The 18,108-nt window shown below is 38.9% G+C and overlaps 1 protein-coding gene and 1 long non-coding RNA gene across 2 annotated transcripts; one reads left to right on the top strand and one right to left on the bottom strand.

Annotated features, from left to right (window-relative positions):
- The first annotated feature begins 118 nt into the window (after nt 1-118).
- slc20a1b (solute carrier family 20 member 1b) lies at nt 119-17,604 on the top strand. The gene is made up of 11 exons (XM_083568764.1): nt 119-429; nt 3,773-4,534; nt 4,630-4,770; nt 5,295-5,380; nt 5,619-5,715; nt 10,458-10,577; nt 11,770-11,982; nt 12,156-12,690; nt 13,316-13,501; nt 13,749-13,833; nt 15,116-17,604. Exons 2-11 carry the CDS (start codon nt 4,186-4,188, stop codon nt 15,275-15,277), a joined length of 1,974 nt encoding a protein of 657 aa, XP_083424890.1. The 5' UTR covers nt 119-429; nt 3,773-4,185; the 3' UTR covers nt 15,278-17,604.
- On the bottom strand, nt 9,086-10,451 carry LOC310741247. Its single transcript, XR_014537903.1, has 2 exons — nt 10,028-10,451; nt 9,086-9,982 (listed from the first exon to the last, which is right to left on the bottom strand). It is a non-coding gene; the product is annotated as an uncharacterized lncRNA (long non-coding RNA).
- Nucleotides 17,605-18,108: the final 504 nt, after the last annotated feature.

Here is an 18,108-nt window from a genome sequence, read left to right as displayed (position 1 = left end):
TTTTTTTTTTTTTTTTTTTTTTTTTTTTTTTTTTACACACGTCTCCAAAAAAGGAATTGTGGGCGGGGATTCCAGGCGTCAGCGTGACAGCGAGTGAGAGGGAAAAAACGCGAGACTTCCGGCTTTGGCGAGCGCGTGGAGCGGTGAGACCATATAAGAGCGCAGCTGAGCGGGATTTCCTCAGAAGCTGGAGTTCGGGTTTTAGGCGGTTTTGAGCAGTTTAAGAATAATTTAGGGACACCGTATTAGATTCCGTGTTGTTGTTTTTTAGTTTGCTGTAGGTGCCGAGCGGGTTCATTTCGAGTCTAATTTTGACATTTATATCTATTTAATTTTGAACTACATAGCGCGGGTACCTAAGCGTTAGGCGGGCGCGGGGGAAAAAAAGGAGAAGAAGAGAAGCTGAGATATCATCTGTCTTTTAGCGTGGTAAGATACCTTTTTGTCCATTGTTATGATACGTATTTTGTCTATTTGCCTATTAAATGGTATTTTAGAAATTTGAGTTTGTGACGAAAAATGACATTTTTCTGGGTTGGTCTTGGCGCGGGCTAGGCTAGTCGGTGCTAGCTAACCGCGCCTACAGCCATGAACGGGACTTGAACGTGTTGTCTTAAATGATTTTTTTACATAGTATAAAGGGGCATATTAATATTATTTAATATCATGTGGTGTTATTTCGTAATTCAATGTGACTGTGTATTTTTTTAAATGGCCGTCCGTTTGTTTCCGCGGTTCTTTTTCCGCGCTTGTCAGTGTCGCACGTGTAATAAAAGTGAATGCCGGTCTGGTCTTGCGAAATAACACGCACCAAAAGATGAAATAATACGCGTAAACGCTTAACATTTTTATTTCCTACAGTACTGTCGGGTTTTTATGGAGTACGTCAAATAATGTGAGGTAATATAACCTTTAGATTGACTAATTCATTGTTTCAATGTATTCTCGCGCACGAGTCGACTCCTATGCTCTTTGAGTCGACTCATCTTAGTGTGGACACCATGAGTTTATCCAATGGATACGATATACATGCACGAATGTCACTTCATACAAAATGTGTGCTCTTTTCAATAACCAGGAAAGCAACTGTGGAGCGCGTCGAAGTCTTTCTAATTGTAGAGTCGATTCGTGTTCTGGCGATGTATCAATTGATTCGATTCCATAGAAAGGGCTGGAATCCCCATCACTAATTCATAGTAGGTTTTGAAATGAAGAAATGGGACACTGCACCAAACCGATGTCGTTATGAGCCTTTAATTGTTTTTTGCACTATATAGGAAATGAAATAAGAGCCATTTAGGAGCCAGACTAGCTATTATTATAGACTGGGATTATCCTTGAGCCGGTCTCGTGCTCCGTGAATTAGTCGTGGTTAGCTTCGTAGTAAACGGCTGATCTGGATTATTTAGCTTCCAAACGCTTTCATGTAGGCTGTTACCCGCTTTCGTGATCTGTGTAAGTGCCAAAATAAGCGTGGTTGTTCTCCTTTACACGTGTTAAAGCCGAGATAAATATAAAGGGGAAGGGACGACGTCGTCGACGTCTGAATTAACCGACCAGCTTGCAGGAACAGGAAGTGAACAGAAGGACGTGGCTATTGGCCAAATATTGAGCTTTTGTCATTGAGGAATACATCTAGCCATGGGAGCACCTCCACCCTGCATGTCTGCAATAATGTAATCCCTTTCGTACCTTCGCTTTGAAAAGACCGGTGGTGGTAAAAACGTCTGGTCTTACAAGTGCAAGCGTGTATCTTGGGATGAATACAAGTCTAGACCAGCTTGTGGTTCCTCCAAAAAATCAACAAAGTCATACAGTTAAATATTACAAACAGGATTTTGGTCAAACTTCTGCTTAATCAACAAACCCACCAGGTTTCTCCAGGGTCAAGATGATCGATAAATGTGATCATAGTAGGCACCAAACTAACTAGAATGTGCTCACATGAGTATTTCAAGTATGTTACTTTAAAAATGAGATGTAATTTTGATCTGTTGGTGTCCAATTATTATTATTTTTTTAGTTAGGATAAAGGTCTTATTCGATACCAGACATAAATATTGGGCTGTGCATGGTGAAGTCAGCGTGTTGTGGAAAAACCTCTTTTCCCTCTCGGCATATGGTGCCTCTCTGTTTGATCGCCACCTACACTGATGTTACCTGCACGTTCCAGGCCAAACCAGAGACTTTGCTTTGGGTCTGGTGTGTTCATGACGCATGTTTGCCATGTGTCTAAGTCCTTGCTTAGTCTATGCAGTGTCTTGTTATGGCTGGATTCAGGCAAAAGTAGTTTTTAAAATCTCCACCTAGCAGTTGCCCAAGTGCGAGTCAAGAATGAAATGGTTTATTGTTGAAGGGTGTAGGAAATACTACGTAGTAGTTAAACGGTTACGATCACATTTAACCCCTTGTATTCTATATACCTTGTGTAATAGTTTTCAATGAACTCACATAATCCCTGTACATTCGTTTCTTTTTACAAGTTATTTCTAGAGATTGAATATTTTTGCAGAGCTCAGCAACACACAGCTTGAAATCTGAGCTGCCATTTGTTTTTTTTTGTTTTTTTTTTTTGACTGGTCACGTCTTGGTGGGGCTTTGAATACGTGACCTTTTGGATTAGTAGCACCCCAAAAAATAGCCATGTCCATAAATGGGTCGCTGATGCCGACATAACAGTTCGTATGTTTCTTACAGTATGACATAACTGTATGTAGTAACAAACTGCTAAATTATTAGCTAACCCAGTGATAAGTCAGGGCCACGCTTAATAAATTGAATACAATATACAATGCTAGTGTTTTTTTTTTTTATCTACTTTTAACAAAGCTAGACATTTTCACATTAAAACAGGCCAGTCAGCAGCCATATTTTCTGCTGTTATGTTGATGCTTGCTTTAAAATCATATATAAAAGGTTTCGAATCTGGTTAGTGTCTATTTTTCTTTTCCGCCCCATAGTTATATTTGTAGTGCGACAGGTGGTGTGATTCAAAACAAGTACCAAGTGTTATATTTACAGTATTGATGTTCGTTTATACAACTGAGCATTTGAGCTTTGAGGGTCTTGCTTAAGGGCCCAAAAACGCCCATTCTGTGGTGTTGAGATTTGAACTCGCAACCTTCTTATAGGAAGTCCATCTTAACGACTGAGCTACTACTTCCCATGACACAAATCTGTCCTTCAAAATGTTTTGCTTGAGAAGAGAGCTGAGCATAGTGATGTCAAACAGGACACACTTTATCTGCAGTACATGCTGCATAACAACCCCTGTTACTGTGTATCTAAGCAGCCCACTCTCACATGGGGCACTTGGAAGGTTGTGAGATCCTTTCTGTAAACTGTGGTGGCATTGCAGTAATACTGCACACTTAATCACTGAAACGTGAAGGCTCAGGAATGTTACCACACTGAAGCGCATGTCCGTTTCCATGGTAACATCGTGTTGTGGCATACAAGTAACAATTTATTGTGTAGCGCTTAGGATCTGTAGTAAAGAAGGAAGTAATACAGTGCTCTGAAGAATTGTAAAAATGTCCTCTGCTGTTTATCATTTTTCGAATACTTTCAGGTCCAGATTAAAAGCATAGTAAGATGTTTCTGATATGATTGCTGTGTTCATGTGAACAACTCATGTTTTTGAACTATGCATCGCTGATGCATCAATCAGACTGTAGCATTAGTAAACACTGTATATTGTTAATCTGTAAACAATAAACTTAGAAATCTTTCCTCTTTGTTCTTTTTTTTTTTTTTTTTTTTTTCTTTTCAGGAATGAGCTTCCATTCATCCATCTTCTCTGTTGCACAATGGATGTCCGTTCATTTAGCCCAATAGGCCAAACTAAAACACATTTTAGCAGCACTAGTATATTCAGAGGATAGCAATAGCCCCCTCACTCCACCCTCTCCCTCCGCATTACACACCAGTTTACATCTTACAGCATTGCAGATTCACTCAGTAGTGTCTGGATTTGCTCTAAATTGCTGTTTTAGCAGAGGGTGAAGGTAGGTAGGTTAGGGGAATTTCAGAAAAAAAACTTTCAACACTAGTACCTCAGTTATTTAAACAATTCTAGCGTGCTGCTTAAATCAAGGGCTTATTTTATTAGCTTTTTTGAAACCCTAAAATATTGTGACTCCATTTAAAACTTGAAAGAAAAGAATCAAAACGCTTTTGCACAAAATGGTGTCGACAACTTTAGCTTCAGTAATACTGATGACCTCCATTGCCCAAGTCGCTCAGGGCCCGCTGACCGACTACATGTGGCTCCTGATTGTCGGTTTCATCATAGCCTTCATCCTAGCCTTTTCTGTGGGAGCTAATGACGTTGCCAACTCTTTTGGCACTGCTGTGGGCTCTGGCGTGGTCACCCTGAAAGTCGCGTGCATTCTTGCTACCATTTTCGAAACCCTGGGATCTGTGCTGTTGGGAGCCAAAGTGAGCGAGACGATACGCAAAGGGATCATCGATGTGAACATGTACAACGGCTCTGAGCACGTTCTCATGGCCGGCTCAGTCAGCGCGATGTTTGGTAAGTGACCTGCCTGTAATGGATTGATACATTTTAACGTAAATATTATTACCAGTGAAGATTTTAATATTTTTTTTCCTTCTTGAAATCTCCAGGCTCTGCTGTGTGGCAACTGCTGGCTTCTTTCCTCAAGCTGCCCATTTCTGGTACACATTGCATTGTGGGAGCCACCATCGGCTTTTCACTAGTGGCAAAAGGTCTACAGGGAGTTCGGTGGATTGAGCTTCTGCGAATCGGTAAGTCCTAGATCTATTAAATCTAAAGAGTTTATATAAAAAGGATTAGGTAAAAAAAATGTAAGGCTTGATGTACAGTGTGTCAGTGAGTTGATTGCAGAAAAACGAAACAGTAGTAATTCGCATTCAATTAAGTCGTATGGTCTGGTTTAAAGACCATCAATAAAGTATTTATGCTGCTTATTTATTTACCTTACTCCCAAAAGTTGGTAACGTTCAGTTTTGTAGTATTTATGCTCCATGTGAACACTTACCACAGATTATTTTCTAACCTGCTCCTTTTATAGACAGAAATAATTTGTAAAGGATGAATGTTAAAGGATTAGAAATATTTACTGGGTAATTTGTCCTTAAATGTCTATGAAATCACTAGCGTTCAGGGTTGAGATGGAATTATTATTATTTTTTTAATTTATTTATTTATTTATTTTTAAGACTATTAATTTTTAATAGGACTATTGATTCTGTTCTGCCCTATATTCATGTTCCTTTTTTTTTCCCCTTCCTCCCTGTCTCTCTTACAGTTGCATCTTGGTTCCTCTCTCCTCTCCTCTCTGGCTTTATGTCTGCAGTTCTCTTCTACTTTGTCCGCGTATTTATCTTGCAGAAGGTAAGAACAGGAAATCTCACCCTGCTCGCACACCATGAGTTGCGCTAAAGGTTGAATTAGCATAATGGCAGAGGTGCCACAATGAGGACATTGAAGATCAGACAGACTTCATGAAAACCTAATGTCTTTCTTTTTGTACATATACTAATGAGGGGAGAGCCACTCTGATATTGGCTGCACTTTTTATTATTGTTGAGGTGTCAAAATTTTTTCCTTTCCTTTGCCTTCATGTTTGTAGAAAGACCCGGTTCCCAATGGACTCAGGGCATTGCCTGTCTTCTATGCTGTCACTCTGGGAATCAACATGTTCTCCATCATGTATACAGGCGCACCGAGTGAGTATTGTTCCCCTGTCACATCCATTTCTCTTTATGGGTAAGCCTTTCCCCTTAACTCGAGGCCTAACAGACTGATGCAACACTATTTGTGAACGTCATTAAGATTACTAACCAGAGGAAGCCAGATGGAAATGACCGTGCTGCATTATTTTATTTTTATTTTTTTTTGTAACTTTGACCTCTGTATCAGGCTTTCTGTCCTTTTTGAACACGGAGGAAAGAAATAAAATCAATGGAGTACACTTGCCGTCCATCAAACTGAATCTTCATCAGAGTAGCCTCCTTTTTCTTTTTTTTTCCCTTTTTTTTTTTTTCTTTGCTGTGCATACTTTTTAATACATAACATTTGGGAACCTCATTAAATGAGCGTTTTTTGCTCCTTTTTGTTTTCTTCTACCTACAGGGATCAACAATGCAAGGAGTCAGCTGGCCTGGGCCGTATATGAAGGCTTCAGGCCAGAGTATGACAGGATACACAGATAGGAGTGTGTGGCATGTATGCACTCTTATTAGGCACTGGAAGGTGCATCATATGCACCTACACCACCAGGCCCACCTACACACAAACTGATTTAAAACAGTCAACCTGAGAAAGGAGGTAGCGCTAGCATAATTTTAATTTTTTTTTTTTTTTTAGTTTAGAATTCTTTTTTTTCTGAGGTAGTTGAAGCTGGCTGCTATCTGAGTGGATCAATAAGACATTCGGCTCAATATCTATAAAAGGAAGAAGCATGACAATGCAAAATCTTTCTAATGCATGTCGCATTGCATGTGATGTACCTAACGGTGAGAAGACTGAACAAACAGCTTTAAAGTTGCAAAAAGGGCTGGATTTCTTTGTTTGCTAATGGTCAGTGTCTTGTATCATAGACATTTTGACTGCTCTTATTTGATCCACCAGAAATGATTGTTTAAGTTTAGATTTAAAAAAAAAAAGCACCAATTTAATGACATTTGAACTAGACAGAGATGGGAGACCTGCTCATATTTTAATAATAGTCATTCCCCACCTCTCACTCCTGTGCAGTTCAACAAACACTTCTGCTCCGGTTTAGTCTCCTATCCAGGAACCAGATTAATGCGAGGATTAGCGCCAGAGTTTTGGACTCACTTTGCTGACTTCGTGTCATCTGCTTCTGGATCAGCTTCAGGAGCAGTAGACCAGTCTTCATGAGCAAATGCCCTCTAGGCACAGTTAGTTTACTTGAGTTCGTCTGTACCCTTCTCAAACATGTAGTCATTGCTCTCTCACCCAGAGGGCTGGAACATTGTGTTTTTAAACCAATCTTGCTGCAGCAATCACCTGGATTCATGAATTGGTGTAATTTAGCAACTGCCTAAATGTACCACTACAGGTTTTTTTTTTATTTTTTAATTTTTAATTTTTTTATTTATTAATGCAACACGTTGAGCACAATATGTACGTGCTTATTATTGTGAAGTGGTACAAAACTTGGTACATCGACTTGCTAGGACTTGAAAAGCACTGCCATCATTTTATCACACAAATGCATTGTGTCGAGGCCCTGCAGTCTTTGGAGTGAGGAATGTTCTTGAAGCTTAATGCAAATAACATGGTTGCGCAAAAAAGACACGTAGGAGTTTAGCAGCTTATTACGAGTAGTGCCGCATGCTGCGAGTCGTCATTTCACTGCTCTTGGTTTGTTTAAAAAGGGTGTCTAGTTAGAGCCTATATAAAACGGCAGTTCAGGATTAAAGAGAACGTTCTTCCTCGCTGTGGTATGAAGTCTCATTTCTCTGTAAATCCCGCCCAGTTCAGGTTTCATTTGTTTACTGTTGTAAAGCACTCACTGAGCTGGGCACTGCTGCTAGTGGTAAACTGATGGAAATACCAACACAAATAACTCCCTCATCCCAGCAAAGCCCAGATTCAGCAGTAATAGTTCTGCCTGGAAAGTTCACACACACACACCATTATTTTCTTTTATGTAAAAGCATAAATGATCATTTTAAGGGTGAAATGAATAGAGTCCAGAAGCCTCACATGGCACAAGTCAGCTTGCTGGGTTTGTGCTTCGCATGAATATGTTAAGGCGGCTTGCTCACAGGCTGAAGAAACCAGTTTGCATCTTCTCATTTACATCACACAGAGGAGAGTCCTCTCTGATTTCACTTGCCATTAGCGAGTACACTAGCCTACTAAAAATTTTACATGCTTTCAATCTTTCAAACTCTTACCTCTCATACTGCCCAGTCAGGGTGTAACAGTGTGACCTGTGATTTGTAAAGTAAACTGAAAAGAGGTGACTGGCCTCATGTTTGTTCAGAATGGTTACTTTAGTGTCACTCTAAACCTAATCTGGTGGCCATGCTCTAGCTTACAGGTTAGGCAGCAATAAAATCATTAAGTTCTAGTATTTTACACAAGCAATATGTAAGTTTATAACTCTATAAAGTGCAATATAAAGCAAAGCCAACACTATTCTCGTGTTTTTGAGTTGGTTGTTTAAGAGTAGGAGTTGAAAAATATCTTGTCTTGGTACGCAATAACCTAATTCATGTCACCTGCATGATGTTATTTCCCAATTGCTACACGTGAGCTTTAGCCATGAGACAACCAAGGTTACATGTTACTCAACAGTTTACTTGTAAAGCAGCTCTGCCATTCTTATTGTTGCATTTATCAAGGCCTTATAAACCGCAGTGCATGATAAACACACCCAAGTTATTTTGCAAACACCTGAAGACCAAACACACAAATATAGCATATTTATAATATATTGTGCTAATTTATCTAAGGAAACTTAAGTTTGAGGAATGACTCATTTAATGTGTTCAGATTCTACTGAACAGCAGGAAGCTACCACTTTCACAATACAGTTTTGAGTCCCTTGTCTGAGAAGGTTAAAATTGAGAGCTGTAAAAAGTGGAGGGGAAAATTGTCCTTCCTTTAGGATGTTTGAAGATATTTTTATATTTGTGGCACTGTGACAACTGAACGAGGCTCTTGTGATTTTACAAGGTTTGTGTAGAGTAGAGCATTCCCTTCAATCAAATTATATGATGAGGAAAAAATCTGTATGTGAAAATGTTGCATGTAAAATGTTTTTTTTTTTTTTTTTTTTTTTCAGTTTTAACTGCATTAATCACAGTATAACTGTTTATAACTAATTATGAATCTAAAATAGACTTGAAACATAAATGACTGTTTGAAACCTTGTAAGTAAAGCAACTGACCCTTTTCTTCCAAATAAATCAGTCATCAGACAGTCATGGCAATTAAGTTTGGCACGCCACCGTCTGAGGGGAAAAAGAGCTCTTTTACACCAGAAGCTGTGGTTTTAGTTGGGGGTTTATAGTCTGTGAAAGTGGTATTTAAGTTGAGCTGCAGTCGTTTTCTCTCCGCTTTATCCCATGGCGTGGTTGTGGTGCAGCATCCCTTATTTTTTTAATGCATCATTCTCATGTGACGAACCGTGCATACCTTCCAATTTATTATTTTTAAACTTGAACCACAGTAAACACAGGATTAGCCACTCGTTTCCTCCCTTTTTTTTTTTTCCCCAACACAAACAAAAAATATTTTTTTATATTAAGTCTCAAATTTTTGGATTATAATGTTTGTTTTTGTTCAGCTGATACTATCTGGACCTCCTCCCATCGTTCTCACACACCTGTTAAGCCTTTTCCATGAGGCACTCGGTCATGTGAAAGAGTAGCATTTAAAAAGAAAATACACCGCCCACAGTTCTTTCTTTTATTAGTGTAAGTGGAGCAAGTCACAGCAGTGTGCTGCAGGAGCACGTGAGTCAGTGCAGGAGGCGGAGAGCCACTGCTCGCTGTAACCGGTCTCGTCCAGAACATTTCTACACGCATTCATCTCTCCCCCCTCCCTGTCCTTTTTTTCTTTTTTTTTTCTTTTTTTTTCTTTCAGGGAAAAAAAACAAAAAAAAAGCACCACCGGGTTTGCTGACTTGTGTTTTTACTTCACACATAGCAAAGTTTAGTCTAACGGCCACGTCTTGTGCCAGCACTATGTTGATCACATTCGCGTTCTGCAGTCTTGGCACCAGAATGATTTGGCTCAAGTAGGGACATTTTTATTTAATTATACATTTTTTTTTAATTATTATTTTATTTTTTTTATGGCAGGCAAACTTAAGTCAATCCAGTTGCTATCTAATTAATCTATCCTGGTGCATTTTTATCCTTGGGTATGACTTTAAAATTTCTGAACCAATTGTATGCTTTTCCTCTGATCCTAATTTCTATCCAGCAGGTGATCTGCAACCCTGAAGTCTTTCTAGCAATATACTTTTTGTGTAGATCATTAACAGGCCTGTGCCACTGGGGCATTTTGCTGCTATTCACGCTTTGCCATTTCTTTGGTATCGCATGCCAGACTTTGCACTTGTTACCTACCTGCCACATTTGCCACGTGGTTGCAGATGACGTCGAGGTGGTTTATGGCGTCATTTTAACTCTAGTTTTAATCGTCATCTGATTTATTTTTAATAACAGCAAAGAAGTCCAAAAAGCAGGATCCAAATTTTCCTGCCTTAAATACACTATTTTATTTCTCATGTGTCTCCAGTGCTAACATTATTAACAGCCAGGATTAAGTAATTCAGTCTCACCCTTGAATGATTCCTTTCAGAAATCTGTTCCGGTAGCACATGCTGCCATTTTTGTCTCAAAACCACCTTTCGTCTCTCTTTCTATTTCCCCCTGGTCCCCTTCTCGGCCCCCTCTCTCTCGTATTTACGCTGGCCCCGCAGTGCTGGGATTTGATGCGCTGCCCTGGTGGGGAACCCTTGTCCTCTCCATCGGATGTGCCATCCTCACTGGACTCATCGTCTGGTTTGCTGTTTGCCCCTACCTCAAGAGAAAAATCGAGCGTAAGTAAAGTTTTTTTTTTTAAAGTTTGTCTCTCTAGTTTGTGTTGGATCATGTGATGGTGTGGTTCGCTTTAAACTCAAATACAAGGTGTTAATTATATCAGCCCACATGGTGCCTAAATGAATGACAAGAAATTTGACTGCAAATAATTGTGGCCAAGCAGCATTTAGAAATGTGGGCTATAAACAAGCCTTCTTTTTAAATCTGTAATTGCAGAACTCATTTATTTATTAACTTGTGTTCTTCCCATACACACAATCTTTGTCCAAAATATTGCCACGTGGCTGCAAATGAGGCTACATGTATTTTATATGATTAATCTCGATAATGATTCTTAAACACATTAGATGGTGTAAATTATTCAGTGCTTACGATCCGCACTGACGTGGCCTCGGGTTGTTCGGAAGTGGTCATGTGACTGACAAGCCGCTAAGAGATCCTTTTCAATCACATCAGCTCTGAAAAAACCCTGAGCCTTTGCCCTGGGGTATTAAACACTGTTGTTGCTTTGTAATTCTGTTGTGCTGCTTGTGTAAGACTGGGTCATTGGGTCAGTTATCCAGTAATTGGACTTTACCTGGTGGATTAAAATAGTTTTTGCTTAGACACTAACCCTGTTCAGACTCTGCGTTGAGGTTACTGCAGGCAAATGTGAAACCTTGTACCATTGCACATTTGACCATGTCGATCACGTGCCGCAAGGATGTTGGACCTTGATAATTGGTTAAAACAACATGACAGACAGACCCGAGAACGTTCTAGCACAGGATTAGAGACAAAAAGAGCAGCAAGGGGTTTTAAAATCAGTGTAGTTTAAATGCCTACATTTAAATCATTCTTAATAATGCAATATAACATAGAAAAAAATTCTAATTAACATTAATAGAGGGAACAATGTAGCTGAAAATGTAAACCATATGTACAATGTAAGTTTGACCCACGGGGTCGTTGGTGTTATGTAATTGCATAAATACTATGCATTTCATATTGGTTTTGGCAGGATGTCTTCAGACGTCCAGTGTTTGCTTGCGTTCCCTACACACCCATAACACGGTTTTGAAACTTGGCTGCAGTAAAGCATATTTGCAAAGATCACGCTGTTACCTATGTGTTTGTGTGAAGAATCGGGAATGTTTGTCATTCTGCCCTCCTTTTAATTTATTATATTTTTTGTGTCCTCTGTTTTTCCAGGTGAGATCAAATCTTCTAGCCCTTCAGAAAGTCCCCTAATGGAAAAGAGGGAAATGGTGGAGGCACACTGTCCCATCCTCAAGAATGGTACTGAGGTGCCCACATCCACACTGACCCCCAGTGCTCCTCCTTGTGAAGAACGTAGAGTCACTTTTGACATAGGAGACTCTGATGACTTCGAACCAAAAGAGGGTGAAATCAGCAATGGGAGCGGTAAGTTTTGAGGCAGAGGCAATTTTGCACAGACATCTACCGGAAATTAAAGATATCCCCAAGTCACTCAAGCAATCGTATAATAAATAGTGCTTTCAAAGAGACAAAAATAAAATGATATTTTATCCATATTATCAATATATTAATTATAATTATACATTTCTTTTGATCAGCTTCCAAATCAGTCCATGCTCAGTTCAACAACGGCCCCACCGCCCCCAGCAACGGCTACAGTCAGTACCACACTGTCCACAAGGACTCTGGTCTCTACAAGGACCTGCTGCACAAGCTGCACCTTGCCAAAGTAGGCGACTGCATGGGCGAGACAGGCGACAGACCCATCCGCCGCAACAACAGCTACACCTCCTACACCATGGCCATCATTGGTCTCCATGGCGAGTTCAAGCCCCGAGACTCGGATTTCCGTGCCTTAGAGGAAGGAGACAAGGTGCAAGAGCGCAAGAGGGTCCGCATGGACAGCTACACGAGCTACTGCAATGCTGTGGCTGAGAATGGTGCCCCCGAAGACGGCCCTGGAGATGCAGAAGTGACCCTTGAGATAAAAGAGGAGGATAGAGGAAGCAACAGCAGTTCGCTGGAGGAAGAAAAGACCGATGCAGATAAACCTGAAGTTTCCATACTCTTCCAATTCCTGCAGATTCTTACTGCCTGCTTTGGCTCTTTTGCTCATGGTGGAAATGATGTCAGGTACGGGAAAACCTTAGTTCCAATACACTAAATGCAAAGCAGATTCTTTATTTTTTATTGCGAATAATCATTTCTTCATGATCATGTAATTGCTTAAGTATAACAAGAGCATAGGGCAAGATAAACTGGAGATTTGGAATTACAACATTGGCTACATAAAATTATTTAATCATTTGATTAAATTTATTTGATTTCGAACAAATATTATTTCATGTATCCAATGTTGTAATTCCAAATTTTCAGTTTATCTTGTCCTTACCTATGCTCTTGTTTTGATCTGGAAATTAGTGTTCGTGTACTTGTTGCATAACCTCATCAGGACTGTAAACAAATACAGTACAACCTCGATACTCACAGGGGTTACGTTCTATGACCCTTTTATTTAATAAATTGCATAATATTAGTTGTTAGTTAACTGTTTTGAAATGTTTCCCTGAACTTTTGAGCCACGCTTAGTCCGATTATAAATAAAAAGTCACGAACCATCAAACGAGAGCGTCAATGTTGTGAGTATCGAGGTTCCACTGTACCTACATGTTTGCACGATAACCATCCCACAAGATCGCATGCTTAAATATAAAAAAAAAATAAAAATGGTCCTTTTGTTCATCTTGCCCTCATGCAGTAACGCTATTGGACCATTGGTGGCACTGTGGCTGGTTTATCAGAGCGGCTCTGTTAATACCACTGCTCCGACTCCTCTATGGCTGCTGCTGTATGGAGGAGTGGGCATCTGCATCGGACTGTGGGTCTGGGGCCGCAGAGTCATCCAGACAATGGGCCGAGACCTCACTCCCATCACTCCCTCCAGGTGTGTGCACTCATTTGTTTGTACTGTTGATTATTTGTACATGTGCTTTTTTTTTTTTTTTTTCTTTCTCTCTCTCTCTCTTCTTCTTCTTCCCCCTCCCTCTCTTACTTGATTTTACATTCAAGCTTTTTTACTTTGATGCTCCAATATTTCCGATTATTTTATTATTTTTGTCTTTTTGTATCCTTGTGACATGTGGAATTTCACTTTTTATTACATTGTTCTAAACTCAGTTTTGTCTTTACAGTGGGTTCAGCATCGAGCTGGCTTCAGCAGTCACTGTGGTCGTCGCCTCCAACATCGGTCTGCCCGTCTCCACCACCCACTGCAAGGTAAATGACGGAATCACGCATAGTCACACACACTATGCAAACATGAGCTGATGCAAAGCAGGCCAATGGCACAGACCCATTTGAATGGGGTGGAGGAGTCCAGACTGCAGTGTAGGAGGATAACTACAGGGTGCAAACCTGGAGTTTGTTTTTCCATGCCAATCTTGTGGTAGTGTTGTCTGAAAAATTCTTTCTTATAATGCCTCATTACTATTTACAATTTATTTCTTTTATAAATAGTAAGAAGGTTATATGTAAATACTTTTTTGCTTTTTACACATACACACACGAAGTTTACTATCTTCCAGTGCTTAATTTAATTCAGGTTTATACAAATGGACTGCTAAAGAGTGTCATAAGTCAGTCACATGGAGTAACATAAACAGGGAACTTGTGTGCTATGTCATTTGACATGGAGGATAAAGTCCCTAATCCATTCTGTTTTTATTATCTCAGAACAAGTGACAGTGTTTTTAGGGTTTTTATAAAATTATCATTGTAACCAAAAAATTAACTTATCTAATTTTGGGATTGATCAAAAAAAAATTCAAAGCAAGGTCAGATGTCTGAAATTATGATGTATGTATTGTAGGCATGAAAATGCTTGTGTGAAATCCGCAGTAAAGCCATGTATTCTCTTTTGTTAGAGCTTAATAATAAACTTACAAAAGGAAACAACACATTCATTTCAAATATTAAGTTTATATATAAACATATGTATATGTAAATATTTACAGTTCAGGGGAAACACTATTTTCCAAAACCAATTCCAGATGGATTGGATATTGGCCAGGTGGTAAAAAATAAAAAATAAAAAGCTCATGTAATGTTTAGCTCTATAAAAAGTTTCTTTTCATTCATTCATTCATTCATTCATTTTCTTCCGCTTATCCGTAATTCGGGTCGCGGGGGCAGCAGTCTAAGCAGGCCCCCGCCTTCGACTGCTGCCCAATCCTCACAGCACCGTCCCTTACGGTCCCTCCTGCAGGTGGTGAGCCCACGGGAAAGTTTCTTTTCAATTATGCATATATTGCTTTTTATATATATATATATATATATATAAAGATTATAGATAAATCTTTTTACATTTTTATTTTCTTGGCATGGCTTATTTCAAGCATTCATTTGTATAAAGTAGGCGTTTTTAAACTTTTGGTTTGGTACTTGCTACATATCTTCTATGTTGGATTAGATGATATCAAACTGAAGAAATGGTGGAATGCTTAATTGTACTGTAATGGTGGATCTTGTCTAATTAGCATTCATCTTCTCTCTCCTTTAGGTGGGTTCTGTGGTAGCCGTGGGTTGGATGCGTTCTCGTAAAGCCGTCGATTGGCGTCTTTTCCGCAACATCTTCATGGCCTGGTTTGTGACAGTGCCCATCTCCTGCCTCATCAGCGCCGCCATCATGGCTCTTTTTACTTATGTCATCTTCCCGGTGTAGTGTAGCTTTTAACTTTCACAGCTAAGAAAACAGAAGTGGCCGTTCTCCTGTTTGTCACAACTTCACCACCTTCAAAGCTCCCATATCCACCTTCAATGGGGCTTGATGAATAGCTTTGTTTATCTAACTAGGGCTTGGGTTTCTTAGCTTGCGCCATGCATTGACCATTCAAATGCATTCGTTCTCTGTGTGGGCACGCACCAGGGTTCATATGCCAAGGGAGCAAAAAAAATCAATTTTTATTTCCATTTTCTAAAGAGTCCAATCGTTGCCATGTAAACATATCTTCTTGTAAATAATTAATAATTTTTTTATGTAATTATGTACATAATTATTTGCCTTTTTTTTTTTTTTTTTCAGTTTATTTTGGGGGGGAGGGGGGATGAACAATTGCAGTGCAGTATTAGCCTTCTTTTGACATTTTATACACATCATTTGAGGCTCACTGAACTCTGCTTAAAGCAGTATTTAGACGTTAACGCGGTCACTATGTTTGGAATTCGGATTTTCTGATCTATTGATTGTTAGTAGGAAGTGCTCGTCCTGGCCCGACACTTCCCTTGCTAATATTTGATGTACGGTGAATCTCTAATATCGGGCAGCTTTTGAGAAGTTTCATATTGTGAACTGGAAATTTTTTTTTATTCCCCCCCCTCCAGATTATTGAGACACAAATTATATAAATGAGAATTTTCCCCTCCCTCTTCCAACTTAACCCACACAAGGGGACAAGCTGTCATTTTGTTTTCCCCAATTGATGCTCATGTATATCATTTTATAAATGCACTGATCCCTTTTTGTTCCCCATTTCATTTGAAGTACCATATGGTGCTGGAAAATATGGCCTTAATATAATATCCGTCTTGCACTAAATTATGTCGTCCTTGCGGCATACACAGATCGGCTCCGTTTATTACATGCAGCAGCAGACAAACTGATTGGCTGTGGCACTCTTTTCTTTTGTAAATGTTTAAATCGATGTTTAAACGTAGCACTACTGTTTTCATAAAATTCTAATTTTTTTATTTTTGACATTGCCTCGCTCAACCATTTTGTTGATCTGTTGCAGTTTTTTTTTTGGTAATGGCAATTCAGAACATTGCTGAATCATCTCAGAAGATCTTATGGAAATGATGATCTGAACTGAGCTGACTTTGTTTGGGGGGGAGGGATCGTAAAGAGGGGGATTGAATTCTACAACAGGTCACGATCAGATTCCTGATGAATCCTTCCTTGTTACGGCCATGTAGTGCTGTTTTTATTGAACATAAACTCTGTGGCAGAAACAGAGCAGTGTCATTGAGTATGCCCTCCGAGTCTCCAGCACTCGGATTAACACAACGCCCTCTAAATGTTTCCAGTCTCCATATGGTGCTTATGTGCTTTTTGCTGTGCTGCCATGCAGCCCTCTTGTTGAATGCTGATTAAGTGGAGCTAGGCTACCAGAAGTCTTTCTCATGACCAGTCTGATATGAAGCAGCCCTTCATAAGGACCCTGAGGTGAAGGAGAGAAACTTGAACACACTTTGTTTTATTTATTAAAAAAATAAGGCTCCATTAGGGTTTTTGGAGCAGATATTTAATTAAAAATAAGGCAGCAAGAGGTCACATTTATATATTCTACTATGGTTTTTGAATGAAGGACCAGTAGATCTAAGGCTAGCTTTTGTTTATTTTTTCGAATGAGGTGTTGAGTACAGCGATATCGAATCGGTCAAATTTACACAATTTACCCTGGGGGGTATTTAGCAGAAGGTTAGATCTTCTATGAGATGTTTTTTTTGGTTATTTTCTTTCATCATTAACCAGTTCTATTTATTTCATTTCCTCCAGGCTTGCTCTGATTGACTGTCTGTATAGTAATATTCAGATTTTCTCAACACATCTCACAAAGACTCAAATGTTACTTAAATTAAATTAGAATGAAACACACTGGCTTATCGACAGTTCTAGTCGTGAATATTTATGCAAAATGAGTTTTGAGTCAACGAATAGACGCCACTTTTATTTTGGTGTGTGTTTTTGTAGGCAGAGGCATGTAGGCATTCTAATGAAGCATTGAGCACCATCTGAAATACATTCTTTTGTTATTTAATTTTTATTAGTGCCTCCACTTCACCTGTTAACAGCCCTGCAGTTACTGCTATATTCTCTGCGAGTGGCCATTTAGCTAATCTTTAGATTTGCTATAGATGGCTTAATATTGTTCGTTTTTTTTTTTTTTAAGGTACCAAAGAAAACTATTTGTGTAAATATTGAAACATTTAATCTTGTCAAAAAATGAGATTGGGGGTGAAAAAATAAAGTTTTTTGTTTTGGGGCGGAAATTTGACTGACTATTTTTTATTACTGTCTAATGTTCTTTGAAAATGTGTGTAAATAAGTTACAACTTAAGTTAAATTAGGCTTTATTTCCATTTTAACTGCAACTAAAGATTATTTTGATAATTGATTAATCGGTAGATACATTTGTTGATTAATCATAGCTTAACTATATAGAACAAATTAAGCTTATAAAAGTGTACTTATGTAGCTTTTGCGTTTAACTCTTTAATTTAGACATTTCCAAACCTTATAGTGGCTGCTTATTGAGTGCAGCTAGGTTGTTACGAGAAAAAAGAAAACAGCATTTGAGTAAGCAGTTTGTGCAAGTCAAAATCTTTATTGTTTTTAATGATCATTGCAGATAGCTGTTGGAAGTTGACGACTATGCTTAAAATATAAAATATACATTGTTTTGACCATTTTATGTTGAGAAAAAAAGATTTTGTTCAGTTTAGTAAATAAGCATCTAAAATATAATTTAATTTTGTATAAATATATATTTGTTA

The sequence above is a fragment of the Silurus aristotelis genome, assembly GCF_946808225.1.
Source record: "Silurus aristotelis genome assembly, chromosome: 18".
NCBI classification, from domain to species: Eukaryota; Metazoa; Chordata; class Actinopteri; order Siluriformes; family Siluridae; genus Silurus; species Silurus aristotelis.
The sequence above is the reverse complement of the archived record's forward strand: the minus strand, read 5'-3'. Positions and strand labels throughout refer to the sequence as shown.

Bases quoted from the DNA above. Each gene is read 5' to 3' on its own strand.
- slc20a1b (XM_083568764.1), top strand. From the start codon at position 4,186: ATGGTGTCGACAACTTTAGCTTCAGTAATACTGATGACCTCCATTGCC. The intron at 10,578-11,769 runs GTAAGTAAAGTT...CTGTTTTTCCAG, and splicing joins CCTCAAGAGAAAAATCGAGC to GTGAGATCAAATCTTCTAGC. The intron at 13,834-15,115 runs GTAAATGACGGA...TCTCTCCTTTAG, and splicing joins TCTCCACCACCCACTGCAAG to GTGGGTTCTGTGGTAGCCGT.